Source organism: Myotis yumanensis, unplaced genomic scaffold (genome assembly GCF_028538775.1).
Source record: "Myotis yumanensis isolate MYYU_CA2020_CCGP unplaced genomic scaffold, mMyoYum1.0.hap1 SCAF_21, whole genome shotgun sequence".
Taxonomy (NCBI): domain Eukaryota; kingdom Metazoa; phylum Chordata; class Mammalia; order Chiroptera; family Vespertilionidae; genus Myotis; species Myotis yumanensis.
Window position 1 is genome coordinate 14,088,931 of NW_027223772.1, and position 17,945 is coordinate 14,106,875.

The 17,945-nt window shown below is 62.0% G+C and overlaps 1 protein-coding gene across 6 annotated transcripts in view; it reads right to left on the bottom strand.

Moving 5' to 3' along the window:
- Window positions 1–3,956: 3,956 nt before the first annotated feature.
- SEMA4D (semaphorin 4D) overlaps window positions 3,957–17,945 on the bottom strand; it is an 88,159-nt gene continuing 74,170 nt past the window's right edge. For all 6 annotated transcript variants that reach the window (XM_070400779.1, XM_070400783.1, XM_070400781.1 and 3 more), the window contains 11 exons: window positions 17,309–17,407; window positions 16,893–16,986; window positions 16,270–16,383; window positions 14,957–15,108; window positions 13,880–14,055; window positions 13,632–13,788; window positions 12,464–12,686; window positions 11,714–11,829; window positions 7,008–7,180; window positions 6,880–6,923; window positions 3,957–6,074 (listed from right to left, as the gene is read on the bottom strand). In XM_070400779.1, coding sequence (XP_070256880.1) covers window positions 5,170–6,074; window positions 6,880–6,923; window positions 7,008–7,180; window positions 11,714–11,829; window positions 12,464–12,686; window positions 13,632–13,788; window positions 13,880–14,055; window positions 14,957–15,108; window positions 16,270–16,383; window positions 16,893–16,986; window positions 17,309–17,407 — 2,253 coding nt within the window. In that variant the 3' untranslated portion in view covers window positions 3,957–5,169. The remainder of the gene's footprint in view (window positions 6,075–6,879; window positions 6,924–7,007; window positions 7,181–11,713; window positions 11,830–12,463; window positions 12,687–13,631; window positions 13,789–13,879; window positions 14,056–14,956; window positions 15,109–16,269; window positions 16,384–16,892; window positions 16,987–17,308; window positions 17,408–17,945) is intronic.

Genomic DNA, 17,945 nt, shown 5'->3' on the forward strand with positions numbered 1-17,945 from the left:
AGGCCAGCAAGGTGATGGGACACCGCCCCCCCCAGGCCAGCAAGGTGATGGGACCCTCAGGCCAGCAAGGTGATGGGACACTCCTCCCCCAGGCCAGCAAGGTGATGGGACCCCCCCCCAGGCCAGCAAGGTGATGGTACACTCCTCCCCCAGGCCAGCAAGGTGATGGGACCCTCAGGCCAGCAAGGTGATGGGACCCCCCCCAGGCCAGCAAGGTGATGGGACACTCCTCCCCCAGGCCAGCAAGGTGATGGGACACCCACCCCCCCCACCCCAGGCCAGCAAGGTGATGGGACACCCCCACCTCGTGGAGGGCTGACCCTCCAACTCATGCGTCGACTACCCCCACAGCTCAGCCTTGGTCTTCCAGGAGCCCCAACACACACACACCACCTGCCACTTAAGAGCTTGGGGATCAGGACCCTCATGAGACCCAGGCCTCCTGCTGCCCCCGCTGACCACGTGGCTTAAAGGGCTCTGATGCTAACACTGCAGTTAATATATAAAGGACCTTCACACCTGCATGTAAAATGCTACCTAACGTGTGTGTGATGTGTGTATGTGATGTACAGTGTGTGTGTGATGTACAGTGTGTGTATGTGTGTATGTGTGTGTATGGCATGCATACTATTATGTGTATGTGGGATGTATGGGTGTGTGTGATGTGTGCAGTGTGTGATATACGAAGTGTATTTGTGATATGTGCAGTGTGTGGTGTACTTGTGTGGCATGTGTGTAAGTGTATGGCGTGTGTGTGGGCTGTATGTGTGATGTGTGCAGTATGTGTGGTATATGTGTGGTATGTGTAAGTGTATGGGATGGGAGGTGTGATGTGTGCAGTATGTGTGATGTATGTATGTGTGGGGTGTGTGTGTGACATGTGCAGTGTTTATGGCATATGTGGGTTGTGTGTGATGTGTGCAGTATGTGTGGTGTGTATATGTGTGTGAGGTGTGATGTGTGCAGTGTGTGGCATGTGTATGTGTGTGGGGTGTGTGTGAGATGTGTTCACTGTTTATGGCACACACGTGTGTGGTGTGAGATGTGTGCAGTGTTTATGGCGTGTGTGATGTGTGCAGTATGTGTGGTGTATATGTGTGTGTGGGGTGTGCGTGTGAGATGTAATGTTTATGGCGTGTGTGTGGTGTGTGATGGGTGCAGTGTGTGTGGTGTGTGTATGTATGTGGGGTATGTGTGATGTGTACAGTGTTTATTGCATGTGTGTGGGAGCAGGTATGTGTGTGGTATAGGTGTGTGATGTGTGCAGTATGTGTTGTGTGATGTGTGCAGTGTGTGGCGTGTTGTGCGTGTGTGGGGGTGTATGTGAGATGTGTGCAGTGTTTATGGCGTGTGTGTGTAGTCTGTATGTGATGTGTGCAGTTTGACCCCGAATAGAACCTACACAGCACCCCCTCTGGATGGACAGGACACTGCAAGCTCCCTCGGAAGGCAGTCCACCCCAGGATGCCCCGTCTCAGGTGTGGCCGGTGAGACAAGGGGAGGTCCAGGTGGGCAAGCGCCTCTGAGAACAGCGGACGCACAGCTGGAGCGCAGGGAGGCAGGTCTCGGCTCCTGGTCCACGCACCTGAGCACCAGGGGCACTGCTCCTGCCTCCCTGGTCAGGGTGCCCGGTGCTAACCCTCTCAGCTCCTCCCCCCTCTGTGCACCTCAGTGTCCCCCCAGGTCCTGCCCTGGAGGTGCTGGCAGGGGTGGGAGTGGCTCCCAGAGCCCCTCAGCAGCAGCGAGCAGAGAGGGACGGCCACGCGGGAGGTGAGGCCTGCGCTGAGCGACCCCTCACTCCTCCGCATTTGCTGTTTGGGGATCTTTCCCTCCCTCGGCCCCAGGCCTTCCATAAGCTTTGCAACTAAAGTCCCTGCGCTGAACACCCGAGTCTGAAACGCCAGAGTGCTCTGTGCTGAGCCAGCCTCGCAACCTGCTCTCCCAGCCCTGCTCCTCTCCCGTCCCAGAGGCCGTGTGCATGCCCACGCGTGCGCACACCAGCGCACAGTAACACGCCGAGCGCTCGCCCGTGAAAGTGCGTGGCTCCCAAGCTCACGGTCCACCTGTGTCCATCCTGCCCAGGTCACGGGAACCCAGCACCGTCTTCCCCTTTCCCACTGCGTCGTGGGGATGGGCCTGAGGGCTGGAGCGGTTCCTGGTGCTGCCCTGAGGGAACCACTGCGGGAGCGGCCCGGGAGGCTCACAGGCCTGGCCTAGCACGGGGCAGAGACCCGGGCCACGTGGACAGCCCCTGTGGTCTGGCTCCACCACCTCCTGTTCGCAGGCAACTTCCCCTGCCGCCACCTGGGCCTGCGCAGGCGCCAGTGGCCACACGGGCTGGTCTGGAGCAGAGGGAGGGCGCCCCAAGGCTTGGGCGCGGACCCAGTGGGTCAGGCAGAGCTTGACATTCTTAGCGGCTCAGTGTTTATTTAAAATCTCAAAAACTAAACAGCCCGGCCCATGTGGCTCAGTGGATTGAGAGTCAGCCATGCACCAACAGGGTACGGTTCGATTCCCGATTAGGGCACATGCATGGGTTGTGGGCTCGATCCCAACGAGGGGGCGTGCAGGAGGCAGCCGACTGATGTTCCTCTCTCCCTTTCTCTCTCTATAAAATCAACAAAAACATATTTTTTAAAAATCTAAAAAACTAAACAAAACAGGATTTGTTTCATTCCTCCTCTCTCAGCAGAGGACGGACCCCCAGGCCTGTAACGTCTTTTCTCTTTGTGGCTGTTTAGACGCCCACACATGGGAGACCTGGGCGCCCAGGCACTGCCTGAAGCCCAGGGCACGCTCGAAGGTGGGCTACCTGCTGCCCGCCCCCGTCCCACCCAGTGCTGCCCGGGAGCCCTCCTGGTCCGAGGGCGCCCACAGGGCTGTCTTTCCCGTATGTAAACATCATCACGCAAGTCGCTGACACAGTTCCCACTCCAGAGGCCCTGGGTTAATTCCTGAAATACCCACGCCTCACCCACACTGTCTCAGACACAGAAGTAACCCTATAGATCACGATTTAAAGCGTGCAGTGCCTGACTAGCCAGGGGCACCGGCTTCTTTTCTCTTAGATTGTCAAATAGGAAATGACAACCATCCGGGGTGAATGAATCAAAATTACACCTATTATTTTTTTTTTTGTCAAAGTGGAAAAAAATATTTTTGTAGAGCCACAGAATTTTAGTCATTAGTTTACATGTGCACGAGATGAAAAAGGTTGACAATCGCTCCACAGACCAGCGACTGGAAAGCCCGGGCCTTTGGGCCATGTGTGGCCGAGGCTGGTGTTTGTAAACGAAGTTTGGTTGATGCACAGCCACACCCACTGCAGGCAGCTCACGGGCCATCAGGGCAGGGCTGAGCAGGTGCGGCAGAAACCCTGCCTGCGGAGCCTAGAACAGCTAACAGTAGTCTTTGCGGGAAAAGCTGGCTGGCCCGCTGTCCAGAGGCATAGCTACGGGCTGACCATGAAGCTCCCGGGGCTGCTGGGAGATGCAGCCAGAGGCCCCTGCACCCCCCCCTCGCCAGGTGCCCCGCTCACCTGTGGCCTGGCAGAAGAGGTGGAAGGTGCCCAGGGCAGGCACGTGCTGGGCCTGGTCGCTGAGGAAGGGCGGCAGCAAGGTGACCCGCAGGCGGCCCTCAGGCCCAGAGCCCGAGGCCAGCCAGGGGCTTCGGGGAGAGGAGGCCGAGTCGGGGCCCAGACAGGACAGGGAGGAGGACCCCGGAGGAGGGGAGGGCATAGGAGATGAGGCTGCGAGACAGAGGACAGAAAAGAGAGAGCACTGAGGCAGGAGTCGTCACGAGCACACCACATGCAGAGACGGGAAACGCATTTAGGAAGAGAAGGGCCCATGCGGTCCTGCCTGCCAGGTCCTTCCAAGAGGGGCCAGGAGACCCCACACCTGCACCCTTTCGGGAGGGGCCGCAGGGCCTCAGCAAATCACGTGCCCACATTAGGATATAAGCTTCTCATTTATTCGGTTACTTTTCAAATGTATACAATTCAAAGTAGAAAAATAACAACAAATTAAATCTTATAAAACACAAATGTTTACACCAACACAGTGGAACCCTATCACGCTGTCCGCACAGGACACACATCCAGGTTACTGCTTTGCCTCGGAAAGGTCTCCTCTTGTGGGCGTTTGGACGGTGAGGTCCGTGCTGTTAAACTGCACCGCCGGCCGCCCCACCTTAAAGCCTCGCAGGCCACCCCGGTCCGCAGGGCGGGTCCGCAGCACCTTGGACGCGCCCGCCCTCCCTGCTCACTCTCCCAGCTGTGGACGCTCAGGTCGGCCAAGTGGAAAGGCTGCCGGGTAAGAGGTGTGGAACGGAAGCCAAAAGGAACAGATGTTCCGATGATCAGACTCCAGTGGCCATGGGCAATGGATTGTGAATCGCTCGTCCCTGCGCTCTGGGCCAGCCAGGCTCCCCAGGGGCCACCGTCCTCGCTCAAAACCCTGCCGGTGGTCACGGGGCAGTCCCCCACGCCTGCTCCTCTTCAAGACTTAAAAAGAGAAAAATGGTACAGAAAGAAATCTTCTCTGAAAGGACGCCTCCCTTAGGAATGAAATGTTGAAAAAGTCAATGTGCTCAACAGGTGGCTTTGTCTGCATTTCCAAAAGCAGAGAGAACGAATTTAGCAAAAGTAAGTTTATCCCTGAGAATCTCCAGCAACGGAAGCCATAGCGTATCCTAACATACAGCAAAACCTAGAAGATGTGCATCTTCTAAATAGTAAAGCATCTGCTTCAGCGACTTAAACAATAAGTGACCGAACATTTCAACTCAAAGCAAAATCCTAGAAACAATTATGTGGAGGAAGAGCTTCGTGCCAACCTGGACAGCAGGCGACCCATGGCCCACTGATCAACTACACGTCCTTCCCAACCTGGGATGCGAGGGCCTCTCGGGCTGCTTTCTGAGGTGACGGTCTCGTGCTGCTCCAGGCCAGCGGCTGCCCGGCCACCGCCCCGCCCCGCCCGCAGGCACATCTCCGGCTCCCACCGACCGACTGACTGACGAGGAGGCTCGCCGTTTTCCAAAAGGACAAAGAGAAACCAAGTCACGAGTTCACCCCAAGAGAAAAGACACAAGACTGAGGTTTGCGGAGGACGGGCTACCCGGGACGAGGCTACTGCACAGGAACACAAAGACCCTCCCCGCAGCGCCTCAGTCCCCGTCCGCGTCCGAGTCGGCGAACTTCAGCTCGCACTTGACGTCGAACGGCCTGTCCCTGACCGGGAGCTCGTCGATCCTCTGCGAGTCCTCCCTGTCGGTGGGCGCCCTGCTGGCCGTGGTGTCCTGCTCTGTCTCGTAGCCGGTGTCGGGGGCCGGCCGGGGCTGTCCCCCGTTCTGCTGGGAGAAGCTGCCCGGCTCCACCAGCGTCTCCTTCACGCTCTGCTCGCAGTCGGAGAAGTCCGAGGCGGGCTGCTTCTTCCCCAGCAGCAGGGCGGAGCGGAGCCGCAGGCACGGCCCGGGCAGGAAGGCCTTGTAGCAGTTGTAGGAAAAGAGGCAGAGGCAGAGGACGAAGAAGAAGAGGAAGAGGGACAAGAGGAGGCGGTCGTTGCTGGACTTGAGGTACAGGGTCTTCTCCGACTGGACCTGGGGGACGGTGTGGATGATGACCTTTGGTTCGCAGGACGCGCTGGTGGGCGCCGGGCCGGAAGGTGTGGTGAGCTGCCCCGCTGGGGTCTGGAGAGAGGAGCCTCGGACGGACCCCGCTAACACGTCGGGGGGGATCCCAGCACCTTCTGTCCGGGTGGCTGGCGAGGAGAAGGCCCCTGAGGCCCGGGGGGCCGTCCTGACCTCCAGCACGTGCTTGGCCATCACCCGCGAGACCGTCTTGTTCCTGACCCTCTCCTCCGACAGGCACTGGTACACCCCGCTGTCTCCTTCCGACAGGTTGAAGATGAGCAGGGTCCCGCCCACCAGGCTGTACTTGGGGCCCTCGGCCCTGAGCACGCCGCTCTGGAACCTCCACACCACCCGCGCCAGGTTGGACTTTGGGGAGCATTTGAGCGCTGCGGTGCCGCCATGCTTGAGCAAATGCTGCCGGGAACTTCCCTTACTTTCATCTGGAACATCAAAATAGACGTGCAGTGTCAACAACCCTGCTCGCTACGTGACTTCCGTTAAACACAGTCAACGCGCACAAGAGGACATGAGAGTTCCACCCACAGGAGCAACAAAGACTCTTCCAGAACAACTAAGGAGATAAAGGCATGCATGAGCAAAAAGCAAGATGAGCCCTGGATGGCAGGCCCTGGGGACAGACTCGGAGGCACCTCTGAGCAGCAGAAATCCCGTCTCACACCCTGGCCTCCTGGGAGAAAACGCGCCAGGCGGGGAGGCTGAGCGCAGGCCAGGTGCGCGTTCTGACAGCCACGCTCTGAGTCAGACACGACGCGCTTTTGCTAGCGGCTACCGCACACCGCAGCCTGGCATGCCCTCCTCCTAAACCTGCCTTCGCTGTCCACAGACCCTGACCCCCACAGCAGTGGGGTTGCCCACGGGAACGCCACCCGCCTGGACGTGCCGGCTGGAGGACTAACCCTTCCTCCGTGCAGAGGGGCGGGTCGTGCGTGCTCCCTGAGCCCGAGCTAAGAGGAGAGAGATGCATCTCAAGAGAGGGTGTCACACGGGACAGTGCCTCTGGGACACACATACACACACACACACACACACACACACACACACACACACTCTGTGGCCGCACCCATCCTTTCTGCAACTAGAGGCCAAGGGAAGCCACGAGGCCTGCCAGACACTGGCCCTCCACTCCGGCGAGAAAGAAAATGCGCAAGATGCCACGGCACCAAAGCATCGTGAGATGGTTACGAGAGGCCATTCCTGAAGGGAGCGAGAGAACGAGCAACTTACCGGGGCAAGCGGACACTTCCCCGCTCATGTCCTGGATCAGACCCCTGTAAAACAAGGGCAGAGTGGGCACGGGCTCGCAAGGGAAGGGCGGGCGGAGCCCCTGCACGCGCGCCTCCCCCCGCCGGTACCTGCGGGGGCTCTCGGTCTGGTGCAGGGCCACGCAGGCCGCCGTGGCTGGGCTCCAGGCGCAGTAGGGGTCCCGGGCCAACACGCAGTCCTCACAGGTGCTGTGCTTCCCACAGAAGGCCACCGGGGCCTGGACCACGCCCGCGTTGGAACCGGCATAGATGAACCTTCTTCCCTGTGGATATGAACTGGTGAGCACGGGTGGGCCCGGAGCCAGCGTCCTGGCGGGGCCAAGGGCATCTTCTCCAGCCTCAGGGAGCCGCGATGCGGTGCTTCCTGGAGGAGGAGGAGCCCCCTCGCTCAGAACTGAGGCGGGTCCCATTCCAGACGAACCCGCGTGCAGGTGTGACAGCGCGAGCAGCGCATGGTGCTCTGCCGACGCAGAGAGCACGGGCCTCGGCCCGACCCTCCCTCATGTCCAGGCACCCCCGGCACCCCAACCACCAGCAGAGCGCATCTCTCACCCGGTCAGCCCCTCTGGGAGGGAGAGCCCCAGCCGGCCAGCCAGGCCTCACCACAGGCCCGAGGCCACAGGGCACAACCGCAGAACCCGATGTGGGCGCCGAGTCGGAGGTGCAGACAGGTCGCTGGAGAGTGAATACACGCCAGGAAAGGAACAGGAGCCGGAGGCGTCCGCCTCACACGCTGCACTGACGAGGGGGGACCACGCAGAGGGAACCTGACCACCGCGCTATGAAGCCGGCTCAGCAGCCCCGTGTCAGTGTGGGGGTGCCACCCTCTGACCCTCCTTCAGGGCCCGGGCTGGCAGACAGCTGGCACACAGGCTGCAGCCAGTGGATGCTTCGCTGAGCTTGGCTGGAACGAGGCCCCACACAAGTCCCCCAGCAGACCCAGGGCGCACACCCCGGTGCTGTGCTCTCTGCCTCTGCCCGGGAGCCTGCGTGTTGCCCGACACCTGGTCCACATGAGAAGACTCCGCGTCGACACAGATGAGACACGCAGCCACCGCCCTCAGAGGCCAGGACTGAATGAACTCCGGGGCGGCTGGAGCTCAGGTGCTGGCGTGGCCCCAACCTCCAGCCTGCGAGGCATCAGAGGCCACAGACCCTGCGTGGCAGGCGCCGCCGAGAGAAGGGGCAGGGCCCCTGCGCACGCAGCCGCACAGGGAGCCGGGAACGCAGGCCCCGCAGCCACGTGCACGTCTGTGGACACTGGGCATCCAGTTAGGGCGCCTGGGCCACGGCACTGCCGCCAGGTCCCAGGGAACCACATGCCTGCACAGTGAGAACCATTCCTGGGGCGCAAAGCCGCAGAGCCCAGGAGGACCCGCACGAAATGTGCACCCACACAGCACAGAACTGGGGCCTGGGCTGCCGGGAGCCCCCCAACACCGGGGACCCTGGAGCCCAAAATGACATGACGGGCAGGGAAGCACCCACCGTCTGGCGCTTGGTGAGCGCCAGCCAGCAGCACCCTCCAGGTGAGGCAATGTGCCTGGGGAGGGGCCTGCGGGACTCCCCACACTCACCCCTCTTCCTTGAGTTTAAAATTATTTCAAAATAAAACATTTTTTAAAGTAAAGGGAAAACATCCTGACGAGGACTGCCCAGCGCCTGCAAGGTTCGCCGAGAGCCGACCCTCTCCTCCACCCTCACCGGCCCCGGCCCCTCCAGGGACTGTGCCTCACCCACAGCCCGGGGCTCGCTGCCCACGGCCACGCAGCCTGGGTGGTGTAGGGCGGACGTGGGCCGAGCGGAAGGCTGTTTAAGGTGCTCTCTCTCCTTGGCCAGGCGGCTGTCTCCCCACTGAGTGTCCGCGTGGACAGGAGATGCTGCCTGCTCTGGGAGCTCCCAGGCGACGGTGCAGAGCACACCTGCCAAGTCTGCCCCACAGAACTGAGAGCAGGAGCCCAACTGGCGTCTGTCCGTCCGTCCGTCCAGAGCACCGTGGTCACAATGGCCCAGGGTGGGGGCAACCAAGTGCCCATCAAGGGGAATGGATGACGAAATGTGGTCCCTCTGCACAGTGGAGTGGGACTCAGTCTTGAAAAGGGAGTTCTGACACAGTGAGTGTAGCACGAATGAGCCCGAGGGCGTTCTGCTGAGCACAGTCAGCCAGCCACCAAAGGACAAGTATGTGGCTCCCCAATGCCGGTGCCCAGGAGAGCCAAGCTCACAGGTGGGCAGCAGACGGTGGGTGCCAGGGCCGGGGGCGGGGTGTGGTACTGGGAATTGGGATTTAGTGGAGACGGAGGCTCAGATTTGCAAGATGAACGAGTTCTGGAAACGGATGGTGACAGCGGCATGACAGCGTGAGTGCACTCGATGCCGCTGAAATGCACACTTAAACGCTGAAGTGGTAAGTTTTACGTGGTGTGTGTTTATCACAATAAACAGGGGTGCGGAGGCAGGGACGGGGAGCCGAGGGCTGTGCGGTCCTGCGCGCTCCTGCAGCCTGCGAGCTGCTCACCGGCTTTTGGCAGCAAGCCAGGCGATCGATGCTGAAGACCTGGTGGGCGGGGAGCACGGGGGGCTCTTTTCAGCCCTGAACACCCGCTTCCTGCCGCCCCACGGCACTGCTGGCACCCCCACCCTGAGCCCACCAGCCCGCGGAGAGGCAAGGAGGCCATGGCGTGCGGGTACAGTCACACCTGTTCTAGGCAACAGGCCACGCCCCGGTGCAGAGGGCTCTGGGCATGGCCGTGTGACCAAGTCCTGGTTGAAGGCTTGTGAGCACAGGACTGAACCATAACCACCCATACCTGCCCCTGCCCCTTCTCCAGCCCTGGAAGCCTTGGTTTTAGGACACAGGCCCGCGTAGGCCCTGAATGACACTGAGGGGCAGGGCAGAGTCAGTCTCACCGCATGTGTGCACTGGGTGACCGACAGACGTTCACCCATGTGGAGGTCCCCAGGGTGCTGGCTCTGCCCCTGACCAACATGTGGGCTTCTTGGTCTCTTCAGCAATGCCAGGCAGCCCACTGTTTGGAGCCGAGGGAGGAGTGGGCCGCAGTGGGCCTGGCCCATGAGCTGGCTGGAGACTCCGGCCAGGTGCCAGGCAGGGCAAGTTACAGAGGGCTGTGAAGGCCTCTCCCCCCCCCCTCCCGGACAGGGAGGGCCGCTGGGGGTGCAGTCACACCAAAGTGCTGGCCACAGAGCAGGGTAGGAGACAGCGAGGCTCTGAGACAGGCTGCAAGCGACGGGTGTGCCTGCAGCCAGGGGGAACAGGACACACGGCCCACCTCTAATCTCCAGCATTAACCCTGGCACTGCCAAGGCCCCAGGGCCCATCAGCCCGGGGTCACAGTGTGGGGCTAGGCTAGGCTGCTCCTACATATGGTCCACTGTCCGCACTGTGCACATGAGGGGACGGAGGCAGGACTGGCCTGCTCAGGCTCACAGTCAGGCGCTTGGGGCTGGGGATTGACCGGGCGACCTGGTGCTCGGCCTGCACTGTGCTGCCCCCAGCTGCACTCCAGCCATGAAATGGGCACACATCCCGGCCACTGCGGGGGACACCAGGGCACCGCCTGTGGCCCGCGGCAAGTCCAGCCCCTGGCTCTTCATGCAGCCCAACTGCTAATAATTGGCTTTGCATTTATAATTGGTTGAAGAAAACTCAAAGGAATACTTGTGACATGAAATGGCAATTTCACGACCTGCAAGCTCAGTGCCCATCACCGAGGCTTTGCAGGAGCACAGACAGGCTCGTGGATGGGCCACACACTCCTGTGCACGGCAGGACGAGCCGCGTGGCCCTCAGAGCCTCACAATCTTGACCTTTCCAGGAGAGGCTGCTGACCTGATGCAGGAGCCGTGCCGTCGGAGGGCAGGGAGCGGTGCCCGAGGGAGGCCACGCAGAGGCAGGTACTGCGGGGTCTCCCCCGCGCAAGCTCCGGGCACGGAAGTGTTTTTGTTGCAGGCCAGCACGTACCGCACACACATCGTGTGGTGCCCAACAACCCGGTGAGGTTCTGCCAACTTTCAGGAGAAAGTTAATCTCCCCAGACTGCCCTCTCTTCATCCCCGGCCCCAAGGAGCAAAGGACTCTCTATGAGAGCCCAAAGGTGGCTCCTCTGGGCGAGATGGACAAAGGGCCTCTGGCCCAGCCCAGGGACCGCTGAGACGCGAGGCCACCCCCCAGCCCAGTGACCGCTGAGACGTGAGGCCGCCCCCCCCAGCCCAGTGACCGCTGAGACGTGAGGCCGCCCCCCAGCCCAGTGACCACTGAGACGTGAGGCCGCCCCCCAGCCCAGTGACCACTGAGACGTGAGGCGCCCCCCCAGCCCAGTGACCACTGAGACGTGAGGGCGCCCCCCCAGCCCAGTGACCACTGAGACGCGAGGCCACCCCCCAGCCCAGGGACCGCCGAGACGCGAGGCCACCCCTTGAGCCCAGGGATCGCCAAGACTAAGGCCACTCTCCAGCCCAGTGACTGCGAGGCTGCCCCCCAGCCCAGTGACCGCTGAGATGTGAGGCTGCCCCCCAGCCCAGTGACCGCTGAGATGTGAGGCTGCCCCCCAGCCCAGTGACCGCTGAGATGTGAGGCTGCCCCCCAGCCCAGGGACCGCTGAGATGTGAGGCCACCCCCCAGGCCAGGGACCGCTGAGACGCGAGGCCGCCCCCCATCCCAGTGACCACTGAGACACGAGGCCACCCCCCACCCAGTGACCACTGAGACGCGAGGCCGCCCCCCAGCCCAGGGACCGCTGAGACGCGAGGCCGCCCCCACCACGTAGTCCCTTCACCTTCTGGGAGGACAGCAGCAGGGTCTGAACTGGCTCCAGGTCCTGGAAGAGCTGCGTCTCCTCGATGATGTGGACGTCGCTCTCCAGGCTGATGGCCTTGTGCAGGGCGCCCCGGTCTGCAAGGTCAGAGCCCGGTCAGTGACCCCGGGAAGGAGGACGCGCCGCCAGAGCTGTCAGCGCCCCCCTCTGCTTCTCCACTCCTGCCCTTAGCAAGACACTTAGCCGAGGACAGCACTTTTGCATTAGAAATGGAAAAGAAAAAGCCACGGCAAAATAAACCACAGGAATCGGGTGGCACCGCTTCGTCCCCGTTTTTGTGAAGAATAAACTAAGGTCTCACTGTTGACCTGACACCCTTCCCAGCACAGCCAGCACTGCCATCCGTCCAGCCTGCAGGGTTTCCGGGCCCTCCCTGCTGCTCAGAGGCACGACTGGGAAGCACCCAGGCCGGCCCAGCACCTGGGCCTCCGGGGAGCAGTGCCCCCTGCGGGTCAGGACGGACGGGAGGAGGTGCTGCCGCCGCTCTCCGGCTCCCTTGGCACCAGCCCAGACTTATCAGACCTGAATTTCCAGGTCTGGGCCAGGGCCTGTGTTTCTCACCAGTGCCCCAGGTGGTCCGAGGTCCCGGATCTGAAGCCACGGGGGAGACTTCTCAGAGGTGCACACTGCCCGGGGCCCCTGGGAGAGGCTGACCCACTGGGCACAGGACAGCAGGACGTAGCCAGGGTGTGACCACGGCCCGGGACCCACCTGTGCTGACAAACATGACGTCGTACACAGTCCCGTCCAGGGCCTGGGTCCTGTCCACCACAATCTGGGTGTAGTTCACACCGCTTTTGACCAGCCGGGGCCGGTTGCCGGTCGGGGTCACAGAGTCGTCCATCAGAGGGTGGTCTTTGACGAACTGCAGCGTCTTGTCGGGCAGACTGAGCGAGCTGGAGAAGTTGGCGGCCCGCGCCTCGCGGTCGATGCACTGCAGGGACAGACCGCGGTTACCCGTGACTCACCCGGGAGGAGCAGAGCTAGGGACTCCACAGTGGATTTCTTCAAAAAGGGGAACCAAGAGGCCCTTCCCTGAACCTGAAGACAGTTGTGGCATGTGGAAGTGCAACTGTCTTTTTATCCCCAAGATACTAGCATAATTATGTTTCATGACACATAGCCAGTGAGGCAATTTTTATCTATTTATCAATGAAAAAAACTACTAAGATTTTAAAGTTAAAAAATAAACATTATTTGATAGCTCTCCCATTAGAAGAGAAGACTGGTGAGAAAATTGCTAAAAATGGTCCACTTCTACCCAGCACAAAGGCGCAGGAGTATCCTTTTCTGTCCTGGCTCCTGACCTGCGCAGGCCAAGACCTGGGGCCCCAAGTGAACGTGTTTTACTTAATAATGTGCCCGAGGAAACAGTAGCTGGTGTCGGGGGGAAGGCAGTCCGCGGGGCCACACGCCCGGGACCCGAACACCTGGGCACCCACACGCCCGGGCACAGGGCGAACGGACACAGCCGAATCCACCTAGAAACTGGTTTCTGTATAAAATGCACCACTTTTAAGAGACAAAGAATGATTCATATTAATGAATGGAGAGTGTAGCTCATCTCTTTGCCAAGAAATCGTTTCTCTACAGGAAACAGGAAGTGAAACAGATCTAACGATTTCATGCAGTTACTTCCACAGAACACCCCCTGCAGCCGGAGGAGACTCCTGTTAGGGCAGCAACAGCCGTCACACACATGCCGAGGACGGGGCACAGGAGGAGGACAGAGTGCCTGTCGCCCTGCCCAGTCCCAGGGGGATGCCCACTCCCCCCGGAGACACACTCAAACCCCGCGAGGCCCGGGGGTGTGCGGCGAGGTGCAGGCCCAGCATGGCTGGCCCCACACCAGGTGCCCACAGCCAGGCCCCTCACTCACCGCCCCGGGCCTGGGCGAGGGCACCGGCCCGCTGTAGCGCACCCACTTGGTGTGGGACTGCTCCACGGTGGCGCTCTGCATGTACTTCCCGCGGGAGAAGACCGCCTCGGCCGTGGACAGGTTGTAGGCGCACACGGCCGACAGCCCCACGTTGTTCCTGGGGAGGAAGGGCCACGTCACTGCCTGCAGGGGGCGGTGGCGGCGAAGAGCCCAACCCCCCCACCCCCCGCACCCCCAACGGCACTCACAGCTGCGGGGTGAAGACCCCGTAGAACACGGGCTCCTTCAGGTCCGGGGCCCTGAGGACGAAGACAGCGCGCAGCACGTTGAAGAAGAGGCTGCCGTCCGGCCTGGAGCAGAGCAGCCTGGCCTTCAGGAAGGTGGTCCACTTCTTCTGTAAGGTCCGCAGGCCGCCCTGGTCCCCCTGAAATGCAGAGACGGGCGTGGCAGGACGGACAGACTCCCCGTGCGGGGGCCCAGCCAGCCGGGGCCCATGGTTTTCCATGAATGAAAAGCAGCCCCGGCTGAGAGGGAAGCCTCTGCAGACACCCCGTGAGCCCAACACCCCTTCCCCGAAGCTTGGGTCGCGGGTTCCCCCAACCACAGAACCCAACCCGCTGGGGAAAAGCCGCTGTGGCCTCCGGACGGCGCTGGAACCTGCCCCCGCTCGGCGACACCGCGGACCCCTCGCACGGCCCGTCCCCGTGGCTGCACGTTTCCAGCTTGTGACCTGCCCACGAGGGGCCGGGAGCCAGAGCAGCCCATGCACTGGCATCCCAGTCGTCCTAGGCCAAGGGGTGTAGGTCTGGTCTCCCCCAAATGTTCCTCACGGCAGAGCAGCTCTGCACTCCCCTCCTCCCCCCAAGTTTTCACTCAAGTGCTCTGGACCTGCTGGGCTCTCCATGAACCGTCAGGGACGATTGTAAATCACACCTGCAGCGACCTGGCCCGCAGAGAAAGCCTGAGACTCGGGAACGTGGGTGCAGAGGGGAGTAACACCGAGCGCCCTTACCTACTGTGGGCACAATCACAACGAGCCCTCCCCGCCTTTACCCTGGGACGGAGAAGTCCCAGTCCCACAGCCTCGGTTACTGCGGTGACAACAGGCGCTCTCTGCTCCCGGGCGAGGTCTGAGGACGGTGCGTGCAGAGCAGACCCTCTGAGGACAGGAGGCCAGGCACTGGCCACTCAGAGGTGCCAAGCTCCCTGGGCGCCAGCTCCCTCCGGATGCCCACCTGACCTCTGTGGCACTGAGGGGGGTGTGGGGCCTGGGCGAGGTGCTGTGTGCACAGGTGGAACCAGAGAGAACCGGGGAGCGGCCTCACCTTGCACACCCGCGCGACCCTGGGGATCATCAACTTGGAGACGAACTCGTACTCCACAGACACCTCCGTGAAGAAGAAGTAGACCCTGTCGTCCCCGCCCTCGGCGCCTTCCGGGCTTGCTCGAATCACATCGGCATGGACAAAGCTGGGCTCTGCAGGGAGAGACCCGGTTATTCCCAAACATCCCCGTACACAGAAGGTCCAGGCACGTCCCTGCACACATGGAGGGACCCAGGCACGTCTGTGCACACATGGAGGGACCCGGGCACGTCCCCGCACACACGGAGGGACCCGGGCACGTCCCTGCACACACGGAGGGACCCGGGCACGTCCCTGCACACACGGAGGGACCTGGGCACGTCCGTGCACACACGGAGGGACCCGGGCACGTCCCTGCACACATGGAGGGACCCGGGCACGTCCCTGCACACATGGAGGGACCCGGGCACGTCCCTGCACACATGGAGGGACCCGGGCACGTCCGTGCACATATGGAGGGACCCGGCCGTGCTCCTGCTCATGTGCTCCTACAAGACACGGAGGGTGCATGTGGCATGCCCAAGCACACTGCAGGGTCTGGAGGGATGAGGGTGCCCATCTCGCCCTCCTCAGCCTCTGGTGCCCTGGATGTGGTTCTGAAGCATACTTGCCTGACCGACCCCACGCACTCGAGGCTGGGCCTTCCCACCGGCAGGCAGCCGGGGCCCAGGAGCCAGATCCCCCGTCCCCGCTTGCGGAGACCCGTGAGCAGATGTGCGTTTGCTGGTCTAAACAGCTCGGGGCCCCAGCCCTCCGGCTGCCCCGCACCGAGGAGGAGCCACTGTCCCTCAGACCGCCCGCCTCTCCGGAGAGTCCGGAGCCAGCTGAGAGTCCAGGAGGCTTCAGGGCCCAGGCCTGCTGGCCGGCGCCCACGAGAAAGGCCTCATGAGTGGCCTCGAGCCACCCGCTCCATGAATGTGACGTGGACACGTGCCACCGAGGGTGACACGATCCTATCCCAGGCCGATCTGGCTAGCCTGAGCTCCCACTGCCCTCAGAGCCCCGCTCTATGAAAGCTGATGCATGTCCCGGGGGGAGGGGAGGAGGTGGCCTTACACAGGCTTACAGTTGCTCCGTGGAGACGCCATGGGAGCCCCGGAGGCCGGCTGTGCAGCCCGAGCAGGCCCAGAGCGCCCCCCGCACCAGTGGTGAGAGTGCAGGGCCCACGTGAGGTCGAGCAGAAAGAAGGTTCTAGAAATATAGCACGTGGGGCAGTCCTGGCGAGGCGGCTGCCTGAGTGGACACACACCTTCAGGGACCCCGCTGCTTCTTACCGTTGAGCCAAGGTATGGCATACTCCGTTCTCAGAGGACTGTGGGAGGAATTCCGGGAGATGATGGGCTCGCTTCCCAAAAAGTTGTATGATGTCCCAGAGTAAAGCTCTCCATCTTCGGGCCCATGAGGAGAGGAGAAGGGCGTCAGCATGGTGCCGGGGGGCGGGGGGGCCTTAGCACCTCACTTTCCTCTGCCCGGGACACACGGCACTGCACCTGCGCCAGCTCCTTTCCTGACACGGACAGTCTCAGGCTCCTTGTTAAACTGCTCTATGAGTCAGGGACAGAGGCGCACGCGGGTGCAGGGCCTCCCTGCCTCCGTGCGAGACCCTCCAGGGCTCAGCCACAACCCGCCCCTCAAACGGGAGTGCGACCCCACGTGGCCACGGGGCCAGGGAACCCGCGCAAACAGACTGGGCAGCCGTGTGGACCGTGCGGGGCTGCTCTCCTCAGCAATGAATCCAGGAGCCGAGCAGGGTCTCTGCAGAGCGCCGGCGCCCTCTGAGGACAGGGACTCTGGGAGGGACGCAGGGGACCCGAGAAGGGGAGGCGCCGCGTCCTGGTCCTGTGTGCGCCTCAGCTGCCAGCACAGCCCTGCCCGAGACAGCCACCGCACGACTCACCGACCATCACAGACGTGTAGCTCTGTGCCGGGTCAAAGGGACATCTTCCTTTGCCGTCTTCGTTTCTCCCCAGAAACTGAAAAGACGTCAGGTCCTGCAATTGAATGGAAAGAAAGAGTCCTCGAATGTCTGCATCTGTCAGACGAGGCATCTCTGCTGCGGCGTTACTTCCAGTCGCGCTGTCAGGGCACCGAGGGAAGCGCACATGCGGCCTGACGCCCGCCCGCTCCTGGCTCCGACACCCTCAGGAGCCAGTCAGGAGCCCTCCCCACACCCTCGTCATGACCGTCTGCAGACAGGGCTCCGGGCCCGAGGGAGGCAGAGCCGGGAGTTGGAACAGCCTCTGTGCTGCAGAAGGCAGCCCCCGGGCCTGCGGAGCCCACTCTGCTTCAACGCTGGCCGGGGCCGGGCCTCACCAGGTGGTCACAGGCCGGCTGGAAGGCATTGGTCCCGCACACATACAGGGCAGCGGTGCCAAGCGGCTGGAGCACTCGGATGTAGTTGAGACACTCCATCTACAAGAAAGAAAAACGCACAGTTAACCGGCTTCCACATCCACCCTGGTGGCACCGCCCACTCCTGAGCTCGGAACCCGCCGAGAAGGTGCCGACCCCGGCTCCCCGACACGCAGCTCTGCCCGTGCACTGACTGTGCCCTCTCACCGGGCCGCAGTGCCCATCTTCCCGCACCAGCCCCGCCCTGCCAGCTGCAGGGAGAGCAGGTGCAGAGACCCCGCCCCGCCCCGGGCGAACCTCCTTCTGCTGCTGGACTGAGTGCTTTTCTCTGCAGGGCCCACAGGCTGGCTGTCAGGTGCCAGGAGGCGTCACTGCAGTTGCTAATTTGTACCCAGAAGAGAGGGGCTGGCTACAGAGGCAGTGAAAGCTGACCTCCCCACAGGAAGCGCTTATGCCCTGGTGCCAGGCCTGCGGGGGCACGCTGTGCAGCTCCCTCACCCACCCTTGCGCCCAAACCCAGGAAACTGGAAACAGTGCTTGGGGATGGGCTGTGTCCGGCTGCCCAGCCCAGGGGAGAGGCTGACTGCGGAGGGCTCCG